Source organism: Oncorhynchus kisutch, linkage group LG21, assembly GCF_002021735.2.
Source record: "Oncorhynchus kisutch isolate 150728-3 linkage group LG21, Okis_V2, whole genome shotgun sequence".
Taxonomy (NCBI): Eukaryota; Metazoa; Chordata; class Actinopteri; order Salmoniformes; family Salmonidae; genus Oncorhynchus; species Oncorhynchus kisutch.
Window position 1 is genome coordinate 15,090,963 of NC_034194.2, and position 23,405 is coordinate 15,114,367.

The 23,405-nt window shown below is 44.4% G+C and overlaps 1 protein-coding gene across 1 annotated transcript in view; it reads right to left on the bottom strand.

Moving 5' to 3' along the window:
* Positions 1-873: 873 nt before the first annotated feature.
* The window catches only part of slc16a10 (solute carrier family 16 member 10), a 61,389-nt gene continuing 38,857 nt past the window's right edge, over positions 874-23,405 (bottom strand). The window contains exons 3-6 of the mRNA XM_020454845.2: positions 22,619-23,048; positions 5,848-5,991; positions 5,357-5,585; positions 874-4,581 (exon numbers count right to left, since the gene is read on the bottom strand). Coding sequence (XP_020310434.2) covers positions 4,340-4,581; positions 5,357-5,585; positions 5,848-5,991; positions 22,619-23,048 — 1,045 coding nt within the window. The 3' untranslated portion in view covers positions 874-4,339. The remainder of the gene's footprint in view (positions 4,582-5,356; positions 5,586-5,847; positions 5,992-22,618; positions 23,049-23,405) is intronic.

Consider the following 23,405-nt stretch of genomic DNA (forward strand, 5'->3'; position numbering starts at 1 on the left):
TAAAATAACAATAACGAGGCAATATACATGGGGTACAGAGTCAGTGGCAGAGGTAATTTGTACATGTAGGTAGGGGTAAAGTGACTGTACATAGATAATAAACAGCAAGTAGCAGCAGTATAAAAACAAAAGGTGGTGATGCAACCAGTCAGAATGCTCTAGATGGTGCAGCTGTATAACTTATTGAGAATCTGGGAACTCATGCCAAATCTTTTCAGTCTCCGGAGGTGGAAAAGGTGTTGTCGTGCCTTCTTCACAACTGCCTTGGTGTGTTTGGACCATAATAGTTTGTTGGTGATGTGGACACCAAAGAACTTGAAACTCTCAACCCACTCTACTACAGCCCCGTCGATGTGAAACGGGGGCGTGTTCGGCCCTCCTTTACTTGTAGTCCACGATCAGCTCCTTTGTCTTGCTCACATTGAGAGGTTGGGGTCCTGGCACCACACTGCCAGGTCTCTGACCTCCTCCCTATAGCCTCCCTCCTCCCTATAGCCATCGTTGTCGGTGATCAGGCCTACCACCGTTGTGTCGTCAGCAAACTTAATGGTGTTGGAGTCGTGCTTGGACACGCAGATTGGCCATCTATACTTGCTGGCTTGCTTTGGCAAGAGTCTGACTTCCCTGTATGACAGACGTGTGAGAAACATGTGTTAAGAGGAAGGATGGTCCGGTATTGACATTGGATTACAGCAAACACTTTGTTTTTCCAGTGTGTGTACATGCATAAAGTAGCTTAAATAAACCAGGCCCTATAGGTTGACAGAGACCTTGTTAGGCTCAAATTAAGAGGTATAATTTTCCCATGATGCAACTGGAGAGTGATGAATGATGAGAAACTCAAGGGAAAAAAAAAAAAACTTTAACATATCCTTACTTTGTTAAAAATGTACTTTAATTTCAGTTGTACATAGTACCATGACATATTACTTATCATACAATCAAATTAAAACATTAAATAATGCAATAAAATTAGGAAGGCAATTAGAAAAGCAATAAAATGATGAAATAACTACATAAAGCAAAGAGATTTTAATGATCAGCAATATAAAATGTGTATTTGAAAGACATTTATATATACTGTATCTGTAAAGAAATACATATAGTGTAAAGAAATAAACTATCTGTGAACAACAAAATGAGAGAACAACAATGCACATAACATGGGGTGAAAGTGAAAGCCGCAAAGTTGATATTTTTTGTGACATTACAGTGTGGTAGAACTCGTTGCATTAGGCATAGATATACACTCGGAATTACACCGGTGAAGAGCAAAAGAGTTTGAATAAAATCTATATAACCTGCATATGTAACTAGAAACATGTTCATTGAATCATTTCAAACATTATGCTGTTGAATTTGGACTTTAGCCACTAAACAAAAAATATAACATGCATAAACTAAATCTTTAAATTCTCTTCATAGGTTCTAAAATACTGGAACATTCCCAAAAAGGTGACAAACTTCTTTGGATGCCAAGGAATTAATTCAGTACGAGATAATGTAATGAATAATTACCAAGATGTGTATGGCAAAGAGGTATCTCAGTAAAACCTCCAGGGTACAATTTCAGGAATTTCTATTACTTGAGAAATTACCTGAGGCTTTCATCGGTGAATTGTGCAACTGCGTATGTCTAGGATGTAACGTAAGAATAATAATAATATAGCAATTATAACTAAAAATATTAACTTAAAAAATAAGACTTGATAAAACAAATATATAAATTGGACATTTCCCTAATAGAAATGTATGCTCTGGTTAGAAAAACAAAAAGAATGTATCCGAAACATTCCTTGGGTATTATCCTGGGTATACGGGTATTCTCATTCTCACATCGATAGAACAAATAATAATACATCTAAACTGGAAATTCAAAGCATAAAAAAACCCCAGATCATTCCCAAAGCAAGATTTAAGTTCAAGATAGCAACTTTTTCTTCTCAGAATTAAATCATTTATTTGCATTTCCCTGGTCACAAAATTCCACCAAAGTACTGTACTTCTCAGACAAACACTTTTCTGTGGTACAGATAGGCAGCAATCCCATTCAGAGCAAACAGTGATGGCTAGGAAGCTGGAAGACTCTTTTACAGAGTCTCTCCTAATGTTTGGATATCGACTGTATAAAGACACACAGTGGAAGGGAAATATTGCCCAAACAACACGCGATGGTCATGTTTTGTAGTGGTTTGAACTGAAAGCCTCTTTCTGTATTGCAAATACTGTGTAGGAGAAAATACTAGAAATTTGAATGACATCCGAGGTAGATTGTGTCACAAGTCTTGCCTTGGTGAAACCAATGACCTACAGAGCTGGATAGTTTGGATTTTGATAAGTTATGACTTTTCTGCGTGCTTAGTGGTCAAGGGATTGTCGAGTCAAAATCCTACGCTGTAAAAGTTGTGGGTCTTCAAGTTCTCCAAGAGTAATCTTTATAATTATCAATGATTGTTGAAATTCAGGAGGGTGATTTGAAACATAACATGTTTGAAAGGCCTAATAAACTATCCTGAGGGTGGTGCTTTGGCAAATAGAATTGACCATAGACAATTAGCCATTTTCTTTACATTTCAAGGGCACACCCAAAATAATCAATACAAAAGGTTGTTTTGGTCTTCAAAACGTCAAATAATATGAGAAAGGAAAGCACCAATTAATTATGGCATGACATCAGCCGCTAAACAAATTCTAGAAAAAAATAAATACAAATATGAAAAATATAATTAAAACAAATATATTTTTCCTAATAAAAGGCTAATGAACTGAGCACATAGTCAATGGTTAACTTGACTAATGGTCACATTTGTCAATGATTACATATCAAATTACATTTGAAATATGGTGGACAGAGTGAGCCTACTACAATTAGAAGATATGAAAATATAACATTGGTTTACTAGCCTATATGTGCTGGACAAAATACTGCCATCAACAATAGAAAATCTATTCATATTTCATTCATCTCCGTTTCATGTCAATTACTCCTTATAATCAACACTGACGTTCATCCTTTACTCACGTTGCATAGTCAGACAAGCAGACGTTCCATTTGAGAATCCTGTTCTGAGCTGCTATAAACTAATGATTACAAAATGACAATGGTGGTTCCGGTTCAAAAACACTGAAAAGGATTCTCAGGCACTGTGTACGGCGCATTCAAGTTATACTGTATCAGAGATACTAACGACTGAACACAGCCGCAGGTAAAGTCAGGCTTATTTCAGGTCCAGAGTACTGCAGCCTTGAGATGATGTTTCATATTTCATGGGTGGGACGCTATAATTGTGCTTCAAGCTGCTCCCTTGAGGTGCTCCTTGAAAACTAAGACAATAGTAAGCCCTACAACCACTAGGAACTAACTACCTCCCCACCCATTATCTCATAAAGCACTTCTTTGAAGTGATATTGTATGGTCAGGTCATACCTCATTACTCACAAATTCACAATCTTGGCATGTTTTAAGAGAGAGTATCAATCCCCCACAGATCACTCTGTGCTATAAACAGAAAAGGATTGACTTTTAAAAAGCAGCTGTTTTCCCCCCCAGTTAAATTCTACTTAGCAGTAGATTCTTTGTTACACTGTTGTCAAGACAAGCAACATCTGTGTCCCAAACACACTTTACTTACCTATACTACTTATGGGATTATTTTTATTTTTTAGATATAATTAACCATATATGGTAAAATAAACTGTATATGTCCCTAGCGTTTATTGGAAATACATATTTTTCAACAAACCCAATAAATCTAGTTTGTTTTTCTTTTCAAAATTCTGCAAAGCCTAAAAACTATATTCAAGCTTGTATTGAACATTTCTCGGCAATGACGAGAATGATCCGTAATGCCATTTTTTTTTTAAAATGCACATTGAAAACGAGGGAATTTTCTAGCGAGGCTGGCCACTGCTTATTGTCATGTAAATAAGTAGTTGCAGACTTCAAAGAGCACCCAAGTGAAGCGTGCGTTCCCTTGTAAGAAATATTCAAATAAGTGAGATTCTCATTTTCCATTTTAACCTTCAAGTTAATTCAACAGCTGCAAGATTGGAAAACAATCAGATGCATAGCTCTTCAAGATCACCTTCATGTTCAATTGTGTTTGTTGAGTATCTATGTGTATAACTGATATGTAGTATTACTTCAGCATTTGCCCCACATTCTCCTGCAAAAGCAGCCATTAAAATATTGTTTACACATACACGGGTCAATACATATTTATTCTATACTTGTTTCATACAAAAATACAATAAATCAGCAGTTCCAAGTTCCTGTGAGTGAATATGAATATGTGAATATGTCAAGGTGCATCTTTGTTTTGAGTGTGTTTTGGGAGACTTAGATGACAGATTCGGGGGTTGCGGTCTTCACTGCTAGTGCATCTCCCTGACCCCCACTGTTCCTCTTGAACTCCAGCATCTGCTCCTGGGTGCCATCTTTGGCTGCCTCCTCCTGCTCTCTCCTGATACGTCTAGCCTCCACCCAGGGGATCAGACACAGCACGGCCCCACCGACGATAGGTGGGATACCAGCCAAATAGAAGGCCACGTCATAACTCCCCAGTCTGTCCCTCAGGAACCCTAGAGAGAGAGAGATACATTTCTGGGACTCGTTCATCCATTATCATTTCGTGTCCTAAAGACAAGGAACAAACCCCACAGGTCAGCAATAGCATGCCCCAGTCCTGAGTCCATAACCCCATAAGTTCAAACCACAGTGAACACCTTTATTTGGTCCTTTCAGATATAAAACAAAAAGGTAGGCTTATCTGAGCTGGGACAGAGTGATACCAAGTACCCACTGGGCAGAGACGTCAGTTCAACGTCTAGTTTTGATTTACATTTGGTTGAGTTGTCAACTAATGGGAATTCACAGTGAAATTTAAATAAATCATGTTATTGGATTTAGGTAAAAAGTTGGGTGAAAACCCTCCCCAAATGCCCTTATGTTGATGACTTTTTGCAAATCCAATCAGTTTTCCACAAGGATTCAACATATATCGTTTTGGTTGAAATTACATGAACAACATTGATTCAACCAGCTTTTGCCCAGTGGTAGTAGGTTAGTGTATACCCACTCTTAATACAAAGAGCTGATTATTACTGGCTAGTGAAGACAGAGTGGATTGGGGTCAGGGCTATTTAGGCCCCCCCTCTGTCTGAGCCCCTAAACAACTAAAGCTCAGAATCATACTCCAGGGAGAAATGTTTTACAGCGTCAAGCTAAATGCTACTATCTTTCAAACAGTACAGTCTAACCAATTCAGTGGCTCTATGATTGATTTAACCCCCCCCCCCCCCCCCCGGGAAGATGCCATCTCAGACGCGGCTAACCGGCTTGACTGCTTAACTGTACCTGCAATAGGAGGCCCCACGGTCATGGGCACAGACATCATGCCCAGCAGGAAGCCGATGGCCTGGGACACGTTCTGAGAGCCCACCAGCTCGAAGGCGATGGGGGCCATGATGCAGATGAAACAGCCGTCGAACAGGCCCATGAGCAGACACACCGCGATCAGCCCCCCGAACACATTACACAGAGGGATCATCATGGACATCACGCCGATGACGATAAACGAAGACACCTGGGCGGGAGAGACCGGAGGGGATGTCAGAGAGGTGACATGAATGTGATGCACACAGCAGCATTGCTTCTTTGCATTAAATCTAGAGTAATGGTTATGACATGGGGTTCAGGCTACATCTGAAAGGACACCCTAAATTCTACACATAGTAGACTTTATGGAGAGTGGGGTGTCATCGGGCCAGAAGTAGTGCCCTATATGGGGAATAGGGTATCTTAGACCTAGTCATGACCTGTGTAAGACCGAGGTTAGTAGACTTTACCTGCAGGTAGACTTTGTTAACTCCCTGTACGTAGTCAGCCACCCGGCCGAAGATGAGGCGGCCCACGCCGGACGTGACGCCGATGCACATGAGCAGAACCTCCTTGTTGGCGTCTTCTCCGAAACGCTCCTCAACATGCTTCATCTATGGGACAGACGCAAAGGACACAAGCGTCTCGTCAGTACTCAGTCACATCAGAACACAGCTGCCACATGCACTTATGGCCGAATCAAATGGCACGTCTAGTGGAAAACCGACACAAAAGGCTAGTAGATGCTTACAATTGATCACTTTCTAGACGTCATAAGAGCGATGGTAAGATATATGGAACATAGAACAATGGTCTTGGCACATTGTGTTCAATGTGCTTGAAGGAGGATCTACATGTTTGTGAGAGTATACAGTATGCGTTTGTAGTTGTGAGTGGGGGGGGGGGGGGGGGGGGGCGCAGTCTCCTCATGTTTCAGGCATACCCCCGAGGAGTCCTCCCTCTACACCACTCCTTTTTCAGAAGTGGGGAAGGCAGGGTGCGCCATTCGTACAACTCAGTGAAGCCACCACCATCTCCCAGCCGCCACAGTTATACATACAGGGCCTTCAGAAAGTATTCACACCACTTGACTTTTTAAAAATGTTGTGTTACAGCCTGAATGAAACGTTTATTAAAATTGTGATTTTGTATCACTGGCCTACACAGAATATCAAAGTAGAATTATGTTTTTAGAAAAGTTAACAAAATTGAATAAAAAATGTAAAGCAGAAATGTCTGGAGTCAATAAGTATTCAACCCCATTGTTATGGCAAGCCTATATAAGTTCCGGAGTAAAAATGTGTTTAAAACAGGGCACATAAGTTGCATGGACTCACTGTGCAATAATAGCGTTTCACATGTTTCTGAATGACTACCTCATCTCTGAACTACCTCATATCTATAAAGGTCCCTTAGTCGGGCAGTGAATTTATAACACAGATTCAGCCAAAGACCAGGGAGGGTTTCCAATGCCTTGCAAAGGGCACCTATTGGTAGATGGGTACATTTAAACAATTTTTTTTTAAAAGCAGACATTGAATATCCTTTTGAACATGCTGAAATTATTAATGACACTTTGGATGGTGTATCGATACACCCAGCCACTACAAAGATACAGGCGTCCTTCCTAACTCAGTTGCCACAGAGGAAGGAAACCGCTCAGGGATTTCATCATGAGGCCAATGCTGACTTTAAAACAGTTAATAGTTTAATGGCTGTGATAGTAGAAAACTGATGGATCAACAACATTGTAGTTTCACCACAACACTAACCTAAATGACAGAGTGAAAAGGAAGCCTGTACAGAAAACAAATAATCCAAAACATGTATCCTGTCTTCAATAAGGCACTAAAGTAAAACTGGATCAAATGTGGCAAAGAAATTCACTTTGTCCTGAATACAAAGCATTATGTTTGGGGCAAATTCAACACAACACATTACTGAGTACCACTCTTCAAATGTTCAAGCATGGTGGTGTCTGTGTCATGTTATGGGTATGCTTGCCATCGGCAAGGCCTAGGGAGTTTGTTTTGTTGATAAAAAGAAAACTGGAGAGCAAAATCCTAGAGGAAAACCTGGTTCAGTCTGCTTTCCAACAGACACTGGGAGTGTGGTGCCTGGAAAACAACAACTCACTCAACAAAACGGAGATGATCGTGGACTTCAGGACACAGCAGAGGGTGCACCCCCTATCTACAGCGACAGGACCGCAGTGGAGAAGGTGGAAAGCGTCAAGCTCCTTGACGTACACGTCACTGACAAACTGAAATGGACCACCCACACAGACAGTGTGGGGAAGAAGGCGCAACAGAGCTTCTTCAACCTCAGGAGGCTATATAAATTTGTCTCGTCACCTAAAACCCTCTAACTTTTACAGATGCACAATTGAAAGCATCCTCTCGGGCTGCATCCCCGCCTGGTATGGCAAATGCACCTCCCGCAACCGCAAGGCTCTCCAGAGGATGTTGCGGTCTGCCCAAAGCATTACCGGAGTCAAACGACCCACCCTCCAGGACACCTAAAGCATCTGAAGACAAGGACATCAACCACCCGAGCCACTGCCCGTTCCCCCCGCTATCATCCAGAAGGCGAGGCCAGTACAGGTGCATCAAAGCTGGGACCGAGAGACTGAAAAACAGCCATCACTAGCACATTAGAGGATGCTGCCTATAGGCAGAGACTAGAAATTACTGGCCATTCTAAGGAATGGAACACTAGTCACTTTAATAATGTTTACATACAGTTGAAGTCAGAAGTTTACAAACACTTAGGTTGGAGTCATTAAAACTTGTTTTTCAACCACTCCAAAACATTTCTTCTTAACAAACTATAGTTTTGGGAAGTCGGTTAGGACATCTACTTTGTGCATGACACAAGTAATCTTTCCAACAATTGTTTACAGACAGACTATTTCACTGTATCACAATTCCAGTGAGTCAGAAGTTTACATACACTAAGTTGACTGTGCCTTTAAACATCTTGGAAAATTCCAGAAAATGTCATCATGGCTTTAGAAGCTTCTGATAGGCTAATTGACATAATTTGAGTCAATTGGAGGTGTACCTGTGGATGTATTTCAAGGCCTACCTTCAAACTCAGTGCCTCTTTGCTTGACATTATAGGAAAATCAAAAGAAAATCAGCCAAAACCAAAACCACAAGTCTGGTTCATCCTTGGGAGCAATTTCCAAACGCCTAAAGGTACGACGTTCATCTGTACAAACAACAGCATGCAAGTATAAACATCATGGGACCACGCAGCCATCAAACCGCTCAGGAAGGAGATGCGTTCGGTCTCCTAGAGATGAACGTACTTTGGTGTGAAAAGTGCCAATCAATCCCAGAACAACATCAAAGGAGCTTCTGAAGATGCTGGTGGAAACAGGTACAAAGGGATCTATATCCACAGTAAAACGAGTCCTATATCGACATAACCTGAAAGGCCGCTTAGCAAGGAAGAAGCCACTGCTCCAAAACAGCCATAAAAAAGCCAGATGACGATTTGCAACTGCACATGGGAACAAAGATCATACTTTTTGGAGAAATGTCCTGTGGTCTGATGAAACAAAAATAGAACTGTTTGGCCATAATGACAATTGTTATGTTCGGAGGAAAAAGGCGGAGGCTTGCAAGCCGAAGAACACCATCCCAACCGTGAAGCACGGGGGTGACAGCATCATGTTGTGGGGGTGTTTTGCTGCAGGAGGGACCGGTGCACTTCACAAAATAGATGGCTTCATGAGAAAGGAAAATTATGTGGATATATTGAAGCAACATCTCAAGACATCAGTCAGGACGTTAAAGCTTGGTCGCAAATGGGTCTTCCAAATGGACAATGACCCCAAGCATACTTCTAAAGTTGTGGCAAAATGGCTTAAGGACAACAAAGTCAAGGTATTGGAGTTTGAGTTTATTTTTATTTTTACAGGGACAGTGCACATTAATCAACATTTCAGTAAAAGTGCCGGTTTTAGCCAACCGGCTAATTTTCAACCGCAGTCCCTGGGCAGGTTATTAAAAACAATTACAATATAAACAATAGCAATATAGAACAAGCAAGACATAGCAACATAGGACAAGCAAGACATAGCATACAGACAGAGCAACATAGGACAAGCAAGACGTAGCATACAGACAGAGCAACATAGGACAAGCAAGACATAGCATACAGACAGAGCAACATAGGACAAGCAAGACGTAGCATACAGACAGAGCAACATAGGACAAGCAAGACGTAGCATACAGACAGAGCAGCATAAAACAAAAAGCAGCAAGACAAAATTCATAAAAGCAACAAAGTGTTTCCACACCTCACAAGCTACAGACAACAGACAACATGGAGAGCGGCAACACACAGCTAGGGACCATGTTCACAAATCTGATTGGCATTTAGCCATGTCTTCATGCATGTGGCCGGCACAAAGCCCTGACCTCAATCCTATTTGTGGGCAGAACTGAAAAAGCATGCGAGAGCAAGGAGGCCTACAAACATGACTGTTACACCAACTGTCAGGAGGAATGGGCCAAAATTCACCCAACTTTTTGTGGGAAGCTTGTGGAAGCCTACCCAAAACATTTTACCCAAGTTAAACAATTTAAAGGCAATGCTACCAAATACTAATTTTAGTATATGTAAACTTCTGAACCACTGGGAATGTGATGAAAGAAATAAAAGCTGAAATAAATCACTACTATTATTCTGACATTTCACATTCTTAAAATAAAGTGGTGATCCTAACTAACCTAAGACAGGGAATTGTGAAAACCTGAGCTTAAATGTATTTGGCGAAGGTTTATGTAAACTTCCGACTTCAACTGTATTCTATACGGTTCTATGGTATCTTAGTCCTAGCATGTCGCGACACCCGCAATAACATCTGCTAATCACGTGTATGGGACCAATAAAACTTGATTTGATTAACTAAATTCAGCAGGACGATAACCTAAACACAATGCCAAATATACACTGGAGCTGCTTACCAGGACTACAGTGAGTGGCCTTTTGACGTAAATTGGCTTGAAAATCTGTGGCAAGACTTAAAATGGCTGTCTAGCAGTGATCAACAACTAACTTGACGGAGCTTGAAGATAACATTTTATTTATTTATTTTTATTTTTTATTGTACAATCCAGGAGTGGAAAGCCCTTACAGACTTACCCAGAAAGACTAACAGCTGTAATTACTGCCAAAGGTGATTCTAACTTGTATTGACTCAGGGGGAATACTCATGTCAATGAGATATGTATATTACATTTTCAATAAAATGTGCAAACATTTCTAAAAACACATTTTCACTTTGTTATTATCGGGTATTAATATGCAGATGGCTGAGAACAAAATCCATTAAATCAATTTAAAAATCAGGCTGTAACAACAAAATGTGGCATAAGGAGTATGAATATTTTTTGAAGGCACCAAGTACTCACACACCTGAGTGAATGCTTTGTAGAAGCACCTTTAGCAGCAATTACAGCTTCGAGTCTTCCATCTCAGCCAAGGAACTCTGTATTTCGGCCAAAGTGGTCATTGGGTTCTTAGTAACCTCCCTGAACAAGGTCCTTCTTGCCCGGTTGCTCAGTTTGCCTAGAGCTGGCAGCCCCGTCCGACCAGAGTCTGGGTAGTTCCATATTTTTTTCTCCCCATTTCCCAATGATAGAGACCATTGCGCTCTTGGAAACTTTCAACACTCTAGAAATAGTTTAATACCCTTCCCCAGATACAGTGAGAAGAACAAGTATTTGATACACTGCCAATTTTGCAGGTTTTCCTACTTACAAAGCATGTAGAGGTCTGTCATTTTTATCATAGGTACACTTCAACTGTGAGAGACGGAATTTAAAACAAAAATCACATTGTATGATTTTTAAGTCATTAATTTGCATTTTATTGCATTACATAAGTATTTGATCACCTACCAACCAGTAAGAATTCCAGCTCTCACAGACCTGTTAGTTTTTCTTTAAGAAGCCCTCCTGTTCTCCACTCATTACCTGTATTAACTGCACCTGTTTGAACTCATTACCTGAATAAAAGACACCTGTCCACACACAAACAGACTCCAACCTCTCCACAATGGCCAAGACCAGAGAGCTGTGTAAGGACATCAGGGATAAAATTGTAGACAGGCAGGACCTGGTCAATGACCTGAAGAGAGCTGGGACCACAGTCTCAAAGAAAACCATTAGTAACACACTACGCCGTCATGGATTTAAATCCTGCAGCGCATGCAAGGTCCCCCTGCTCAAGCCAGCTCATGTCCAGGCCCGTCTGAAGTTTGCCAATGACCATCTGGATGATCCAGAGGAGGAATGGGAGAAGGTCATGTGGTCTGATGAGACAAAAATAGAGCTTTTTGGTCTAAACTCCACTCGCCGTGTTTGGAGTAAGAAGAAGGACGAGTACAACCCCAAGAACACCATCCCAACCGTGAAGCATGGAGGTGGAAACATCATTCTTTGGGGATGCTTTTCTGCAAAGGGGACAGGACGACTGCACCGTATTGAGGGGAGGATGGATGGGGCCATGTATCGCGAGATCTTGGCCAACAACCTCCTTCCCTCAGTAAGAGCATTGAAGATGGGTCGTAGATGGGTCTTCCAGCATGACAACGACCCGAAACACACAGCCAGGGCAACTAAGGAGTGGCTCCATAAGAAGCATCTCAAGGTCCTGGAGTGGCCTAGCCAGTCTCCAGACCTGAACCCAATAGAAAATCTTGAGGGAGCTGAAAGTCCATATTGCCCAGCGACAGCCCCGAAACCTGAAGGATCTGGAGAAGGTCTGTATGGAGGAGTGGGCCAAAATCCCTGCTGCAGTGTGTGCAAACTTGGTCAAGAACTACAGGAAACATATGATCTCTGTATGTATCAAATACTTATGTCATGCAATAAAATGCAAATTAATTACTTAAAAATCATAATGTGATTTTCTGGAATTTTTGTTTTAGATTCCGTCTCTCACAGTTGAAGTGTACCTATGATAAAAAAAAATAGATCTCTACATGCTTTGTAAGTAGGAAAACCAGCAAAATCAGCAGTGTATCAAGTACTGAGACAACCTCCCCCCCCGACTAAACCCTCCCCTAACCTGGACGACCTGGGCCAATTTAGCGCCGACCTATGGGACTCCCGGGAGTGAAGCTGCAACACTCGATGCTGTGCCATAGACCGCTGCGCCACTCGGGAGGCCAACGCCCGTGCCCTCTGATCAGAAGAAACTACAAACAAATATCACAAAGTCCACTACAGGTTACCTTAACTGTTTCCATTTATCATATCCACTGATGTCAGGCTCGGGTTCAGAGTTCTTCACCACACCTTACTTAACTCGCCCTCATTCACTTACATTTAACCTCCAGAACTTGGTCTGATACACGGCTCACTGTTTGTACTTGACACCAATCTACTTCAACATCCCATCTCCACTTTTAAATCGCCATCTTCCTCAGATTTAAATCCAACTCTGCTTTCCTCATTCTCTGCCACCACTTATTTTCCTCCATTCCTCCTCAGCAATCCACCTCAGTGTCCCTGTGCCAATATTCCTCTTCTCCCATCTTTGCTTTGCGGCCCGATGGCATCCCAGAGCAACTGTATCTCAAAACGCTCCCGCCCGGTCTGTCTCTACCCGCGGCATGAGTCCTCGATCAGAGGCCCTACACAGGATACATTTAAAACCACTATGGATGGCGCTTGACAAAGCCCAAGGGATACCTGCAATAATGTCACAGTAATCGCTGACTTGCGCTGTCAAACTGTAGGACCTTATATGGACAGGTGTTTCTATTTAAAATGTCCAATCAATTGAATTGGCTATAGGTGGACTCTAACTTGTAGTGAAATCAAGGAAGATCAAAGGAAATTGGATGCACCTGAGCTCAATTTGGAGTGTCATAGCAAATGGGGTAGGAATACTTATCTAAATGAGATATTTCTGCATTTCATTTTCAAAAACAAATGTGCTAACATTTCTAAAAACACGTTTTCACGGTTGTTATGGGGTTGTGTGTGTGTGTTGTGTGTGTGTGTGTGTGTGTGTGTGTGTTGTGTGTAGATGGTGAGAAAAAATATATACTGCATTTAATACATTTCAGAATGAATTCAGGCTGTAACAACAAAATGTGCAATAAGTCAAGGAGTATGAATACATTCTGAAGGCATTGTATCCCTATATAATATTTATAGCAGCCACTGCAACTCCTGCTCAATTCACAGGCAAAGCGAAAGCACCATCGCAACTATTGTGGGCTGCATAGTTGCGGTCGTAGTGTATCAGAGCATGTGAAATGCGGCCCAGATGTCGATTCCAGGCCTCTGCCGGTCCCTCCTACACGGGAGCACCAATCGGTGTGGCCCAGAGCTGGGGAGGCTTCCTGGGAGGCCCCGGCCTGGTACCTGGATCCCTGCCAGTAGCTGCAGCCTCCAAGGACACAAACACCACATCCAAACCCCTTCCTGCTACATCCCAGTCAAAGAGCCTCTATTCCACCTTCAGTCTGGTTTCACGAGGATATAGTACTACAGCCCACAGACAACATTCCTCCAGTCCACACGGTGTCCCACTCCCTGCTGGCTCAGACGCCAGGCCTGCTGTGCTTGGCCATTATACTACCCAGCAACACCTGGCCCTTAAATACTGCTAGGGCACCTGCTCTCAGGCTCACTTGCCCTTTACTTACTGGCCAGTGGGCATCATCCCTCCCTATCAACCATAACCTTGGGGGATGTTGACTCTTCCAAATGACACCCTATTCCCTATGTAGTGCACTACTTCGACTAAAGCACTAGGGGACCCTGGTAGTGAATATATAGGGGATAGGCTGGCATTTGGGCCGTGTCCCCGCCTGTGATCGCGTATTCTAGTATGTGGCCTAACCACGTGACCTACTGCTTACCGACGTACCACCCGCCAGGTGTCCCAGGAACATCCCACCCTCCTTAAATAAACACCCACACTGACCAGCCAACAATAAACAACCGAGGCACACAAACAACAGCGTCAGTGAACGCTGACGCACGTGCATGCGAGAGAGCGTGACATTGCACAGACAAACCAACAACACAACCGTCATGCTCGATGATACCACACACCCCCCCCCCCCCCAGGCAGATACACAATGCTTGTTAAACTATCTGCAGCTCAGCCGCTATTTTACATTTGTCATTTAGCAGACGCTCTTATTCAGACCGACTTGCAGGAGCAATTGGGCCCTTGAGCAAGGTACCTAACCCCTAATGCTCTTAACCATTAGGCTACTTGCCGCCCTCTCCAAAAGCTTTATGATCAACCTTTCCAGGCCAAAACACTCTTCCCTCCAGCACACAGCAGCTGGTGACAAATGAGTTTGTCGTCAAAGTGGTGGCAGTTAGTCACTGCCACTGGTGAGTTTAACAAAGTGGTGCAAAACCAACAAAGTAAATGCTGAATAAACTTTCCAGTTAAACAGGTTTCATGATAGAACGTAATTAGGAAGCACTGAGAACGCTAGCCTGCACCGCCTCTGGTAGGCGACCTTAACACAATCCATGCACTGACTGGATCTGCTACGGCCTGCCCCGTTTCTTTGCACACCAATGCCATCCAGACTTCACACATATCCTGCAAAACATTCAGTTCAACTTGTCCTTGGCAATGCCTTTCCCTTTTAATCAGACCTCTAGGAACACAGTCGTACGTGGTGAAATACGCTATCTAATTCTCCAATATGTGAAATACCTGGAATAGTGTGAGAGGGAAAGCTTCTTCAGGACTTTAGACTCCCAGTCTTCAGCTGATAGGGGAGGGACTTGGCTACAGATGAGGGGGAATAGGCACACACATGGACTGTGGCACTAAAGGGCTGGACTCCGCACTTTGACCAGAGCAGAGGAGCTGAGGGAAAACAGAATAGCTCAAATATCCCACTAGGATTAGCAGCTCTGTTAGTCCCTGCACACTTCGAGGTGAGCACTCCCTTCCTGAAAGGTTAAACAATCCAGCTGTTCCCCCGTCTTCCTGATGATATCGAAGCTTCGGGCTGGGCCCAGGGATGGGGCTGCGGCTGGACACTGGCAGGGCCCAGGGATGGGGCAGGACACTGACAGGGCCCAGGGATGGGGCTAGGCCTAGACACTGGCAGGGCCCATGGATGGAGCTGGACGCTGACAGTGCCCAGGGATGGGGCTAGGGCTAGACGCTGACAGGGCCCAGGGACGGGGCTAGACGCTGACAGGGCCCAGGGATGGGGCTAGACGCTGACAGGGCCCGGGGATGGGGCTAGGGCTGGACACTGACAGGGCCCAGGGATGGGGCTAGGGCTGGACACTGACAGGGCCCAGGGATGGGGCTAGGGCTGGACACTGACAGGGCCCAGGGATGGGGCTGGGGCTAGACACTGACAGGGCCCAGGGATGGGGCTGGGGCTAGACACTGACAGGGCCCAGGGATGGGGCTGCGGCTGGACACTGGCAGGGCCCAGGGATGGGGCTGCGGCTGGACACTGGCAGGGCCCAGGGATGGGGCAGGACACTGACAGGGCCCAGGGATGGGGCTAGGCCTAGACACTGGCAGGGCCCATGGATGGAGCTGGACGCTGACAGTGCCCAGGGATGGGGCTAGGGCTAGACGCTGACAGGGCCCAGGGACGGGGCTAGGGCTAGACGCTGACAGGGCCCAGGGATGGGGCTAGACGCTGACAGGGCCCGGGGATGGGGCTAGGGCTGGACACTGACAGGGCCCAGGGATGGGGCTAGGGCTGGACACTGACAGGGCCCAGGGATGGGGCTGGGGCTAGACACTGACAGGGCCCAGGGATGGGGCTGGGGCTAGACACTGACAGGGCCCAGGGATGGGGCTAGACGCTGACAGGGCCCGGGGATGGGGCTAGGGCTGGACACTGACAGGGCCCAGGGATGGGGCTAGGGCTGGACACTGACAGGGCCCAGGGATGGGGCTGGGGCTAGACACTGACAGGGCCCAGGGATGGGGCTGGGGCTAGACACTGACAGGGCCCAGGGATGGGGCTGCGGCTGGACACTGGCAGGGCCCAGGGATGGGGCTGCGGCTGGACACTGGCAGGGCCCAGGGATGGGGCAGGACACTGACAGGGCCCAGGGATGGGGCTAGGCCTAGACACTGGCAGGGCCCATGGATGGAGCTGGACGCTGACAGTGCCCAGGGATGGGGCTAGGGCTAGACGCTGACAGGGCCCAGGGACGGGGCTAGGGCTAGACGCTGACAGGGCCCAGGGATGGGGCTAGACGCTGACAGGGCCCGGGGATGGGGCTAGGGCTGGACACTGACAGGGCCCAGGGATGGGGCTAGGGCTGGACACTGACAGGGCCCAGGGATGGGGCTGGGGCTAGACACTGACAGGGCCCAGGGATGGGGCTGGGGCTAGACACTGACAGGGCCCAGGGATGGGGCTGGGGCTAGACACTGACAGGGCCCAGGGATGGGGCTGGGGCTAGACACTGACAGGGCCCAGGGATGGGGCTAGACACTGACAGGGCCCAGGGACGGGGCTAGACGCTGACAGGGCCCAGGGATGGTGCTAGGGCTGGACACTGACAGGGCCCAGGGATGGGGCTAGGGCTAGACACTGACAGGGCCCAGGGATGGGGCTGGGGCTAGACACTGACAGGGCCCAGGGATGGGGCTGGGGCTAGACACTGACAGGGCCCAGGGATGGGGCTGGGGCTAGACACTGACAGGGCCCAGGGATGGGGCTGGGGCTAGACACTGACAGAGCCCAGGGATGGGGCTAGGGATGGACACTGACAGGGCCCGGGGATGGGGCTAGGGATGGACACTGACAGGGCCCAGGGATGGGGCTAGGGATGGACACTGACAGGGCCCGGGGATGGGGCTAGGGATGGACACTGACAGGGCCCAGGGATGGGGCTAGGGATGGACACTGACAGGGCTCAGCGGTGGCCCAGCCTGGGTAGCAGACACTAAAGTGTTAGGAGAACACAGAGGGCTGTCCCCAGGAGAAAGTGACCTCCCTCCAATAACAAAGTAATCTCCTCCAAATAAACAGTGACCTACTGAGCCCCAGGACAGATCTCTCCTCTCCGGCTCTCCACAGGAGATGTTTTCCATCCTATAAATGGTATGCAATACTGGAATAATAAGACCTGTGTTTATGTAACTCCACCAAACCTCCCAGACATATTTACGGACTCTCCACAGACCACACTACTAAAGCATCTACCGTATGTATATTAGGGGATTGAATAACTGCTGTGAAATACTTTAACTGGTATGAATCCAAGCAATACCACACATTTGGCCACTTTAATATTTAGATCGAGTTATCCTCCGTTTGGCCGCCCTGAGTTCTACAGAGACTCATGCTCTTCAGACCAGGGGATAACTATAGTTAATTATGCTTTGCGGAAAGTAAAACATTTCCCAGGTAAACAAAGTTACTTTGGAGGTGACTACAACTATTTGAATACAGATCCCCGAAAATAAACTACTTTTCAAAACTATTTGAATACAGATCTCAGGAAGTGACTACTTTTCTGAAACTATTGGATTGGCTGCCTTCAACTAATGGCAGTGCTGTTTCTGGAACTGCAGGTTGAGCACACACACACACACACACAATATCCTATACCAGTCTGACACCCATATTTGATCTACACAATTCATTTCTATCTGAACATTCTGTAAAAGTCCATTCTCCTGAATGTCCATTGCCCCAGGTGTACATCAAAGTCAAACCAATTAACTACTGCTATTTTGTAAAGATATTAAAAATACGTTGACTAAACTACTGACTCTTTCAAGATGCCACTGGAAAAAAAAAGGTTTAAAAGCTGCATTTCATTTTAGAATACCTGAAGATACTGCAGAGTAATTCAAAGCCTATTGCAAACAGCAAGTTGGATGCTAAGCAAAAACAACTTTGAACCTCTTTGTCCATCTGTGGGAAAGAGCTCTTATTTTAACAACACACTATACCAGGGGTAGTCAGCTAGATTCAGCCGCGGGACCATTTTTGTCAGAGTGGATGGTGGGGGGGGGGGGGGGGGGGACATAATCATTTCTACACTGCAAGTTGACCCCAAATAAGCACAAAAATAGATTGCATTTGAAAATAACAATAATTCCATACCTTTAATTACATTGAGACACGTTTACAAAAAAAAATATTCGTGGGAATACTTGGGAACAGATTTCCTAAATACATTTTTAGCTGAATTTCTGGTGATTTTAAAGTCGTCACCTGTTGCCGACCCCTGCACTAGACCATCTTTTAAAAAAAGGGAGAGTTTACTCAGAATAAAAACAAACATGATTTCCCCCCAGCTACCTTGACTGTAGTTGATTTAAGAAGGCAATTTTGGGATATTTCCTTGACACTTAATAGCCATATTTTATTGATGTTAGCATTCTCAGTTCTTGTGCCTGTGTATTGCTACTGTAACTACTTGGAGCAGCATTTTTTATTAGCATTAGCATGTTACATAATACTTGGTCATTTCATTTTAATTCCATAATAATGAGTTGAGAGTTTTTGTAACTACTGTGAAGTGACTGGAATTATTATGTACGTGGAATAAGGAACAATCTAAACGTCCAAGTAACAATAATGTTGCTGTTGTAATAATCAAAGTCACAATACATGACGACGAGTGTTACTGTATTACCGCTCACTCATTATGAAAATATATTTGTTAGTTCATTTTGAAGCTGCAAAAATGGTCAATTCTAATGTTGGAGGATGAATCCATGTCCCTCACGTATTTAATTCTAGACTATAAGCTATATTAAGATTAATATCTCAGAGCCCTCCAAAATGTGCTTATGATCATGTATTTAGAAGGATTCAACTAACTATTGTAGTTTTTGGTTATTAAATATGTGGAAGCCATCAAATACAAATATTTTTTCAAGGCATATATTCAAATACCGTCAAACAGTATTTGGGTTTTACGAGAGTTTTTCTGAGACCTGTATTTGAATATCAAAGAAAATAGTTGCCTTTCATTTGAAACCCCATATTCAAGCTAGAGTATTTATAAAGTTGGTATTTTCAAATAAAACAACAAATTACAACTATCTTCCAGTCAGGTCTGAAGCACTTTAAATTTTGCTTGTCATGGTCATACAGTGACTGTGGGAAGAGACTACAGGCTCCGTCTTTGGTATAATGTGTACAGTAAAATACAAGACTAAACAGTATTCTATCTAGGACTGTTACGGCACCACAGATTAACAGTCCAGTATGTGATGTGTAAGCAGGTGCTTGTATTTTATACCTTTGTACCATTTGAAGACAAACATTTAAAATAAGCTGACAGAAAAAAATTAAAACTGGTGTGTGCGTCTAAGTCTGACAAGCCTATATCATAGCAGCATTTCAAATTTTGACATGCAGTGTTCAAAATGAGTTGCTTTATGACACGGTAACTTAGTTGAACTGTGCAGCAACAGGCCAAAGGTCAGGAGAGATGTTTTCAAAACAACTCTCATGCCATAGGAAGGAAGGAAACAAAAACTCCAGCTCAAAAACAGTGACACAGGTCCTTGAGGCCATGTAGACTTCCCCTCTCCTGACCTTCCACATTTGATAATGTGTGTTTTTGTATTTGTGCTTGTGAAGCTTGAGATCAGGGGTCTCCAAACTTTTCTAGCACGAGAGCTACTTTTTAAAAAAATGAAACATGTCACAAGCTACTCATGTATTTTATAGCCTTTGAATAGGCACATTGTTCACTTCTCCCATACCCAGCAGCTCTTCCCCGGGTCCTGGGTGTGCAATATATGCATTTCCTGTCTATATACCTGGTAAATAATAGTTAATAAACAGTGTTTGGCCTGACAGGCCCCAGTAAAATTACCTTTAGTATTTTCCAGAATTCAGTTCTCGGTTTTATTTTTCCTGGGTTGGGATTTTCTTCTTCAGTTTTTTAATACTCTCAACATTGCAATTAATAGAGAAACAAGGAAAATGGATGTTCTGAGTCCATGTCAATACTTAAATCACAGCCTCCCAGACCAACTGCCTGGTGTAAGGAGCTGTTGGGGTCAAAGTAGTGGGAAGGGTTACTGGGGTGTGTTGTATTCAGACCACTTGACTTTTCCACATTTTGTTACGTTACAGCCTTATTCTAAAATGGATTTTAAAAAAATTAAAAAAACTCAATCTACACATAATGACAAAGCAAAAACAGGTTATTAGAAATGTTTGCAAATTTTAAAAATAATAAACTTATTTACCTAAGCATTTAGACCTTTTGCGAGGAGACTCGAAATTGAGCTTAGGTGGATCCTTTCCATTGATCATCCTTGAGATGTTTCTACAACTTGGAGTCCACCTGTGGTAAATTCAAATGATTGGACATGATTTGGAGAGGCACACAACTGTCTATATAAGGTCCCACAGTTGACAGTGCATGTCAGATATAACACTAAGACATGAGGTCGAAGGAATTGTCTGTAGAGCACAGACAGGATTGTGTCCAAGAACTCAAACCTTCTTAAGTGGATGAAGTTTGGAACCACCAAGACTCTTCCTCGAGCTGGTCGCCCGACCAAACTGAGCAATCGAGGGAGAAAAGCCTTGGTCAGGGAGGTGACCAAGAACCCAATGGTCACTCTGACAGGGCTCCAGAGTTTCTCTGTGGAGATGGGAGAACCTTCCAGAAGGACAACCATCTCTGCAGCACTCCACCAATCAGGCCTTTATGGGAGAGTGGCCAGACAGCCCGCATGGAGTTGGCCAAAAAGCACCTAAAGGACTTTCAGACCATGAGAAACAAGATTCTCTGGTCTGATGAAACCAAGATTGAACTACTTATCCTGAATGCCAAGCATCATGTCTGGAGGAAACCTGGCACCATCCCTATGGTGAAGCATGGTGGCAAACATCATGCTGTGGGAATGTTATTCAGCAACAGGGACTGGGAGACTAGTCAGGATCGATGCAAAGTACAGAGAGATCTTTGATGAAAACCTGCTCCAGAGCACTCAGGACATCGGACTGTGTGAAGGTTCACCTTCTAACAGGACAACGACCCTAAGCACAAGTCTCTGAATGTCCTTCAGTGGGCCAGGTGAGGCCCGGACTTGAATCCAATCGAACATCTCTGGAGAGACCTGAAAATAGCTGTGCAGTGACACTCCCCATCCAACCTGACAGAGCCTGAGGGGGATCTGCAGAGAAGAACGGGAGAAACTCCCCAAATACAGGTGTGCCAAGCTTGTAGCATCATACCCAAGAAGACTTGATGCTGTAATCGCTGGCAAAGGTGCTTAAACAAAGTACTGAGTAAAGGGTCTGAATACTTACATAAATGTGATATTTTTCCATTTTTTTTAAATATATTTGCCAAAATGTCTAATAACCTGTTTTTGCTTTGTCATTATGGGGTATTGTGTGTTTGAGAGAAGAAAAAAACAAACATTTTTATCCACTTTAGAATAAGGCTGTAACATAAAATGTGGAAAAAGTCAAGGGGTCTGAATGCACTGTATATAGGGCTAGACGGTGGTGCAATTTCCTTTTTCACATTTCCCTTTTTTTGTGAGCAAATGTGAAAGATGGTCCAGAGATGTTTCTGCTGTTAGGACTACTTCTGCAGCACACCGTGGCACAGTTTGTAGAAAAATGGCCACCCAATTGATACAAATAAATCATGATTTATAGTTCAGTGAGGTAAGCCTACTTTTGACGTTTACATTTAATTGAGAAGGTTTTTGGGGAAAGTCTTATGGTCTACCCACAAGACGTTATCATTAGCGTCGCTAACTGGCAACATAGGGCGTCAAAAACAAATGTGTGCACCAAACCGACAGAGGCAATATTGCTGGAAATGTATTGGCAGATGTGTTACATTTTGGCGTTTTAAGCCAATAGGGGTTAACTAGGGGTAGGATAATTTTTTTTTTTTTACAGTTTGGGATATACTTTCAGATTTGCTTGGCGAGCTACTCATAGGTGGGCAGCAAGCTACTGGCAGAGATCCCCTGCTCTAGATCTACTAACCAATAACCCCTGGCTATTACTGTCAACTGAGTTACCCAGAGCCAATGTCCAAAACACACCATGAGAGAAATAGAGAATATGATGGACAGTGGACACAGAAATCAACCCCACATGTTCCACACTGCCACGTTTGTAATGCCGCGTTTCTACTTCTGTTATTTCTTGCCACATGTCAGTAACCTTTAACACAGTGAGACCGGAGTAATGAAAACAAAAAAACACACCAATAGTACACATCACCACTGAAAAACAAAACAACTCACCAGGTGAACGTAAGGCACAAAGTATCCGTAGAGAGCTGCCGGGATGCCGAAGGCCCAGATCCGGTAGCCCAGAGACTTCCAGATATTGACGTTGAACACCTTGCTCAATGGCGGGCAGCGGCTGCCTGGCTTGTTGCTGCTGACAGGCTTGGGCAGCAGGGGAGTGTAGGTTAACCCAGCCAGCATGAGGATGAACATGAGGATGCTGAGGAGCCTCATGGTGTTCTGCAGGCCCACCTTCTCCAGCAGGCCAGACAGGAGGAAGGGCAGGGTGACGGTGAAGGCAGAGCTGCCGGCCGTCACGATGCCGTTGACCAGGCCCAGGCGCTTCTTGAAGTAATGTCCCAGGATCACCAGGCTGGGCTGGTAGGCGAAGGAGCAGCCGGTGGCGAACACAATGCCGTAGGTGAAGTACATGGGACCCAGGGACCTGTGGGTTCAGAGAGTAGAAGAGAGACAGGATAGGATGGGAGTTCCCCACAGTCATGTTTATACCGGTTTAAAATTTCACACACAGACAAAAAAACAAGGCTCTATGCACTTGACTCAGAGGTTCTGGCAAAACAAGTTCTCAAGTCTGACTTGAACAAAACAACAGGGTGAAGATAATTGAGCTGCTGTGAACTGGTTAGCCTGGTCCAACACCTGGAGGGTATCAGTTACAGCCTCGCTCCCAGGGTGTGTACACTCACTATGCTGACAGTGTTTGTTTACTTCACAGTCCTCGTTTTTTATTTGAACCTTTATTTAACTACGCAAGTCACAGATTTTTACCTTGTCAGCTCAG